At 46.3% G+C, this 7,324-nt stretch overlaps 1 protein-coding gene across 1 annotated transcript in view; it reads right to left on the bottom strand.

The window, feature by feature from the left end:
* Window positions 1–376: 376 nt before the first annotated feature.
* Window positions 377–7,324, bottom strand: part of SVIL (supervillin) — a 108,203-nt gene continuing 101,255 nt past the window's right edge. The window contains exons 29-33 of the mRNA XM_054716600.1: window positions 6,148–6,303; window positions 4,589–4,732; window positions 2,955–3,079; window positions 696–851; window positions 377–596 (exon numbers count right to left, since the gene is read on the bottom strand). Coding sequence (XP_054572575.1) covers window positions 510–596; window positions 696–851; window positions 2,955–3,079; window positions 4,589–4,732; window positions 6,148–6,303 — 668 coding nt within the window. The 3' untranslated portion in view covers window positions 377–509. The remainder of the gene's footprint in view (window positions 597–695; window positions 852–2,954; window positions 3,080–4,588; window positions 4,733–6,147; window positions 6,304–7,324) is intronic.

Below are 7,324 nucleotides of genomic sequence, written 5' to 3'. Positions count from 1 at the left end.
GAAGGAAGATCTAACGTAATGCCGAAGAAGACGTTTCTGAACACGGTGAACATACGTATCGGCAGAAGCAACTCCATCTACTTTGACACCTCCCAAAAAATCTTAAAAGTGAATGAATACATACTGCTTTGTTAAATACATATTTGATTTATATGGTGTTTATATAAATATATATATTTTAGAATCCATAAACTATCAAAATAACACTTTATAAAGAGAACTGCTTAAAAAACATCGGCAACACTGAGCTGGAACCGGGGGCTGAGGAGTGCCGGTGAGCTGCACCGCGGATTTTATTAACGTTACCGGCTGAATCGCGGAGAGAGTTCCGGAGTTCTCTTAAACAATTTACAAAATACACAACTACAGGACAAGCGGTAGAGCTAATAACTTCAGGTTTTGAAATCTCTGATTAAAAAATATTTTTTAAAACACAGGTCCAAAAAATATCCATCTTCCTGGTCCAATGGTATTGAAAGTGACAACAGGTTCCACCAGCATCCCTCCACTCAGAACAGACCTTTGGCTTTCTTCAGGTTCACCTGCTTCCAGGCGGGCAGTGCACTGAATTCCTCTCTTGTCATGTCTAGTGCAAACTGGAAGAATTGAGAGAAATGCCCATGTGTTGAGGAAGAGGCCTCCCGTACCAGCCCACCATGTGGCTTACCTGCTGGCCTATCTGAAGGAACACTTACCTCAAAGTCCTCATCAGTGAGATAAATCTCCAGCTTTAGAGGGTCAACCCCCTCAGGCAGTGGCCTGGCCAGGAGATCAGCCAGTGGATAAATGGTTTTACAGAGCTTGGCTAACACATCTTCCACAAGGGTGATCTGGTTGGAAACTTCCGTATCCTAGAGAAGAGAACGGGGCAGAGAAACTCTGTGTCCTATATCTCAGCATGCTCTATCACGTGCCTGCAGACACACAAGCCTGTCCGATCTGCAGGCCAGCCTGGGGACTCTCTCTCAGGGGGAAACAGGGCTCTAAGGTGGAAAGGAATTGCTCAAAGCCCCCCGTTCTCCCAAAGGTCCAACAAATCCTGTCTCAGGGCTGCCTCAGAGAAAAGCTTAGGGGATTTCATTTGAGTGAATTATCACATAAGATTATTAAATTTGAAGTCTAAACACCAGAAGCATTCAAAAAATGATGCCTACTGAACAATATTTAAAAATAATTAGCCTTAAAAGGAATCACCTCCCCTCCCCCCGAACCAGGCTCTGTTTCTTAATCCACAATAGAAAAAGAAGGGAAGAAAATGCATCTAGAATACACTGCGGTTGAATCAGGATTTAAAATATATATATATATATTTATTTAAAAAATATTTTTATTGATTTCAGAGAAGAAGGGACAGGGAGGGAGAGAGAGAGAAACATCAATGATGAGAGAGAATCACTGATTGGCTACCTCCTGCATGCCCTCTACTGGGGATTGAGCCCACAACCCAGCATGTGCCCTTGACCGGAATCGAACCCGGGACCCTTCAGTCTGCAGGCCCGATGCTCTATCCACTGAGCCAAACCAGCTAGGGCAGGATTTTTTTAAAAAACCACTGACCAGCAGTGCAGCAATATCTGGTATAGACTAGTGGTCAAGAGGTGGGTTTCAGAGCCAGCCTGAGCCTAAGACCTGGGGCAAGCTGCTTCCTGTTTCTGTGCCTCAGCTCCTTCATTGGTAAAATGGGGATAATAATATGATTAATCTCAATAGACTGTTGTGGAAATTAAAGTAGAAATCAATGTAAAGTGCTTGGAGCAGTTCCTGGCACAGACCAAGCTCTCAGTGAACGTTCATTATTATTACAACTTGTTGACGTGGGAAGCCAACCGCTCATTGGCTGAAAGCCTGCAGCCTGCACAAGACATTGCACAGTCCTCCACCAGCCCCGGTGATGGAGCATGAATACAAAAAATGGCCATGATTTATGGCCTTGAACTTAGACTGCAGCAACAGTGCTCCTATTCCCTAGAACTTTAAAACTTGGTGGATCGCATAGATATCATGAACAGAGCCTTCTCCCTGACTGTGTTGGACAGCAGGCTGCGTGAGCCCTCCCTGTGCAGATGAAGTCCATTTGGCCACAGACAGGGTAGCACTGGTAGTGATGCCTGCACTATGAAAGGCTTCCTCCGTTGTTAAGCAGCAATGAACTTTTCTTGTTTAAGTTTATTCAGACCTCCTATAAAATGCACTCATGCCATCTCCACCCTTCTCGGAAAAACAGCTCTCCTACACAGAAAGAAAACCAAAACAGACCTACCAACCCATTACCCACCCACCCAAAACACTATTGGAACTGCTGTTGCTAGCAATGTTAAAAACCTCAGAAATTAAGAAATTCTATATAGTTGCAGGAAGCTTCCTTTTTTCTGTGCAGATGGAAATTATAACATTCTGGTTTACCATATTTTTTGGCAATAGAGATTCTGATAAATGCCTCATGTGCTAATACCAGGTGGTCTCATAAAAGAATATTAATGAGATAGTGAGCAGTACCTTATCAAGAGTGACTCATAATACATTCATTCACTTAGTTATCTGCATATATTAATGCATCTCAGAGTTATTCTGTATCTCCTTTAATACAAGGTCAACGTCTGAAACACGAGCTTTGTTGTGCCTCATGTGGCCCTTTAGAAGCAATAGATTTTTAGCTAACAGAGTGTAGAGATGTCAGCTTTTATTTGTGGATATTTTCAAAGTAATTAAATTCACCTTTGCTTTTCAGTTTTTAATTTGAGTACTATATGTAGAAAATTACCAAAACACTTCAATTGATTTCTCCTCAGGCTTTTCTTCTTCCTAAGCTAATTCTACACAGACTTGTTAACATGCTGTGAATGAAAAGACATGCTCTCACTTTGAAAATGCAGTGGGATGCTTCTCCCCCAGGGAAAGTCCACCCACAGTCCCCCGGGCAGGGACCCACCCTCCCAGGGAAGGGGTGTGCTCACCATTTCTGTGATCTCCGCAATGTCCTCTCTGTGCTCCCAACTGGGAAACATATTAGTGAACGTCAGGGGCTCCAGACCCGCGTGGATCAGGTAGGACTTGGGTGGCGGCTTCTTGAGATTTTTCCCTGTGGTTACACAGGATGCCAGTGTCAGCTGACCCCGAGTGGGCACGGAGACCCTGTGTCTCTCTGACTTCCCTTGAAACCTTCTCTTGTTTGTTTGGATCTCCTGACTTCATACTTGAAATCGAAGTAATGAGTATTTCATAACAACACTTGGATGATGTTTACATAACATTCGTTTCATGCATATGACTGCATAAAATTGCATGTACTCCCTCTGACTATACTGTCTGAACATGACAAAACGCGTCTGTGTCCTTGGACGGGAAAAAGCCTCTCTCTGTGCTTCTGAGTGGGACTGTCTCTTCTTCCTGCATTCAGTGTAGTCCTAATGCAGCGTCAAGTTCAATGAGAATTAAACAGCTAATGACAGCATTTTATATGCCACTTTAGCTTAAACATTTGGTGGGAAGTTTAATAAGTTATTTGTTACTAAAGAGCTTTTCAAGAACAGAATCCATTGAATACTTAGTGACACTAAACTAATCAATAAAACCTTTAAAATTCAGAGAAGACACTAATTATTGAAATCTTCAGTTTATATAAAAGTCCATAAATTTTAGATGGACAGTATAATAGAAAACCATGAGTTGACTATAGACCTTTCTTTTTAGCTATCATGCTAAAAATAATAATGAATGGTAACACGGTTGCCATTGGCTTCCCAGCCTGTGGGGGAGCTTTCTACTCCACAACAGCGTGACGCTGCATGTGGAGAGTGTCCGGTGGAGGCCAGCATGTCCCACACCATGATTGATCCTGAGTGCAGAAGGGTTCTAACCAGTCCAGGGCATTCCACAATGTATGTGACCCTGATCAACACAGGGGTTGAAGGTACAAACACCCCATGTGGATAAAAAAAATCCACATATAACTTTTGACTCCCCCAAAACTTAGTTGCCCCTTCTTATCCACAGAGTATTGGTTCCAGGATGCCCCACAGATCTCATAATCCACGATGCTTCAGGCCCCTATTTTAAATGAAATGATGTAGAACAATGCATGTAGTTGGCCCTCCACATCCTCAGATTTCAACTGTGGATCGAAAATACTTTTTGATCAGCAGTTAGTTGAATTCCTGGATATGAAACCTGTGGATATGGAGGGCCAACTGTATAATTATTGAAAAAAATCTGGGTATAACTGGACCTCACAGCTCAAACCTTGTTGTTCATGGTCAACTGTGCAGCCTCAAACCTCCAGGGCAACAAGTTAAATGGCTTCACAATATGAAAAATAAAAATGAAATCTCATTCATGCTGGCAGTTGAGAATACATGAATCTGAAAATTAATAAGCCTCAAAAGTTAAAGGGAAAGAAAACTGGTTTTATCACTGTCTGCCAGGCTTCATCAAGGCCGGCTGGCACATGCAGAAAGGGAAGGCCTGGTCTGGGACGCTGACCAAGTCTGCAGAAAACCAGCTGGGCACTAGCTTCTGAACGATGCTGGTCACCATCCCCCAGGGGTACCTGGCTGGCCCCGGCCCCGGCCCCCTCCTGCAAACGCCTCACCTCTGCAGTACTGGAGCACGGTCTCCATGGCGCTCTTTCGATCGGAGGCCCAGCGAATGCGGGCGGAACCGGTGATCTTGTTCTCAATGGGCCACCAGCCTTGCCAGAGGTACACCTCATGGTGATTGTCCACAAGAAAAAGCGCTGTGAGGGCAAGGACAGACCAGACCCTCAGAAGCTCCTTCCAGGCCACTCTTCCCCAGCCTAGCAGGTGCGTCCCTCCAGGCTGCCTCTGTCACGGGGAGAATCCCCTCGGCAGTTACTTCCAGGGGGAAGGGAGGAAGGGCCTCTAGGCAGAGAGGCGGCACTGATGGTACAGGCCGCTTTCCTTCCCTCTCCTCCTCTCTCCTCCTGTTCCTTCTCCCTTGGTTCCTCAACCGCAGACCTGCCAGTGGGCCTCTGGGAGTCCATAGGCTGCTAAGAGTGGAAGGGGTAATGCACATGCCACTCAAGGGGTGTTAGTACCATTTATCTCTTGAGAACATGAACACCTGGAGAGTACTTCATGCTTGCCCTGGGCCTGAGTTCAAGCCTGTGTATGATTGCTTCGCAGGTGATGTACATTCATGGCTCTTTTAGAGAGGAATGAGCTCTAAAAATGGTGCTCCCCACTTTTTCTCTTCATCAAACCATCCGCCTGCTCGTACTCCACACGGCATAGGGCCCTCACTTGCTAGCCCAGTTTGCTCTGAGTCCGAGCATATGTTTCAGGATTCTGTGAAATCCATACACTTGAAAAGCCAAGTGGAGGTTAGTAACCCATCCTGAGCCAGAGGGTGAAGAGGGTGGGGAGCAGCCTCCCTTTTTAAAAGACACTTGCTAATCTATCCCACAGTATGAGCGTACACCCATCACCCATCAAGCTTTTAACATGGTGACCTGGGCGGCCAGTGGTTCCAGGCTCTTGTTATGGGAGAAGGGAGAAGCCATGAGGCAGGGGCGGCCGACCTTGGGCTGGACTGCAGGGAGGGCAGGGAGGTCTATAAACACAGCCCAGTCTGCGGTGACTGTGACTGTCCTAACCAGAATGAGAGCACAGAGGTCCTGCCTGGAGGTGGTGGTCGAGTAGAAACAGACCTGAGCTTGGGCGAGAGTCGGGGCTCTGCTGTGCAGCCTTGGTACGGTGGACACTGCTCTTTGCCTAATTCAGCAGATACTCCCAACTTCCTGCCCCTGGGCCACTTGCTTTACCAGGCTCCCTTGCATCTGGGGTGGCTATGTGACAGAGCTCTAGCCAAAGGGTTGTAGGCAGAAATCTGCTGGGGGCTTCAGGAATAAAAGGGAGAGATGTGGCCACAGGGCCCAATACTGCTGTACTCAACCTTTTCCAACAGATGTATTTGGGTGAGTTAAGTAACTGAGTTTCTTATACAATGTGGTGGATGCCAGTTTTCTTTTGGGGTAGGTGTGAAGATTAAATGAGATGATATAAAAAAATGTTCTAGCAGAGTACTTGGCAAATAAACTGCCTAATAAGTAAAAAGGGGAAAGAGAAAGGCTTTTTGGAAGGCATATCTTCTGCTGCTCCCATGACCTTTGCCCGCCCTCTGGGGCCATACCTGGCTGCGGTGCACTATACAGATCTTCCTGCAGGAAGGGCATGGAATTGACCACAGAGGGGGCTCGGGCAGGATACATGAATTCTGTGGCCAAGAAATCCCCAGAGGAACTGCTGAGGATGAACAGGCGGGGTGTGAAGTTAAAATTTCCAGGATCTTGGAAAGAAAAGAGAACAAAGTTAAAGACAAAATATGTACCAAAGTAAATTTCAGAGGGATTAGAGAATTCATGTAAAACACAAAATAATAAAGGAATTAGTATAAAAATAGGTAGGGTTTATCTGCACTTGGAGGTGGAGAGGCCTTTTTAATTATAATTGCAAAAGAAGCAATCAAAGGAGAAGAGATTTATGCATTGACAACATAAAAATAATTTTTGCATTGCAAAAATACCCACAAACCAACAAAGAAAATGAAAAGGCAAGTGAAAAAATGGAAAATAAGGAAACTTAATATCCTTATTACACCAAGAAATTTAGTGAAAAGGTAAATACCTCAGTGAAAATGTGCAAAAATAAAACATTCATCTAAGTAGAAATACAAATGGCTGAATATTCATATAGAAATTGTTTAACAGTACTTCTAATCCTAATGTATAAAAAGCCAGGGGCTGTCATGACCTAAATGACCAGATGGACGACCGAACAGCAGGCTGCGTGGGGCAACCAGGCCGGCAGGGGGGTTAGTGAGGGATGACCAAATGACTGAACAGCAGGCTGCGTGGGGCAACTAGGCAGGCAGGGGGGTTAGTGAGGGACAACCAAATGACTGAACAGCAGGCTGCATGGGCAACCAGGATGGCAGGGGGGCTGGGGGTTATTGGGGGCCACCAGGCCAGCGGGGGGGGGGGGCAGTTGGGGGTGAGCAGGCTGGCAGGGGGGGCAGTTGGGGTAACCAGGCCAGCAGGGGGGTTAGTTCGGGATGACCAGTCCGGCAGGGGGCGGCAGTTGGGGGCAACCAGGCTGGCGTGGGGGGGACAGTTAGGGGTGATCAGGCCGGCAGGCAGAGGCGGTTAGGGGTGATCAGGCTGGCGGGGGAGGGGGGGCAGTTAGGGGCAATCAGGCAGACAGGCAGGTGAGCAGTTAGGAGCCAGCAGTCTTGGATTGTGAAAGGGATGTCCGACTGCCAGTTTAGGCCCGATCCCGGGGATTGGGCCTAAACTGGCAGTCGGACATCC

Source organism: Eptesicus fuscus, chromosome 5, assembly GCF_027574615.1.
Source record: "Eptesicus fuscus isolate TK198812 chromosome 5, DD_ASM_mEF_20220401, whole genome shotgun sequence".
NCBI classification, from domain to species: domain Eukaryota; kingdom Metazoa; phylum Chordata; class Mammalia; order Chiroptera; family Vespertilionidae; genus Eptesicus; species Eptesicus fuscus.
Note: the sequence above shows the minus strand (reverse complement) of the source record. Positions and strands in the feature narration are given on the sequence as shown.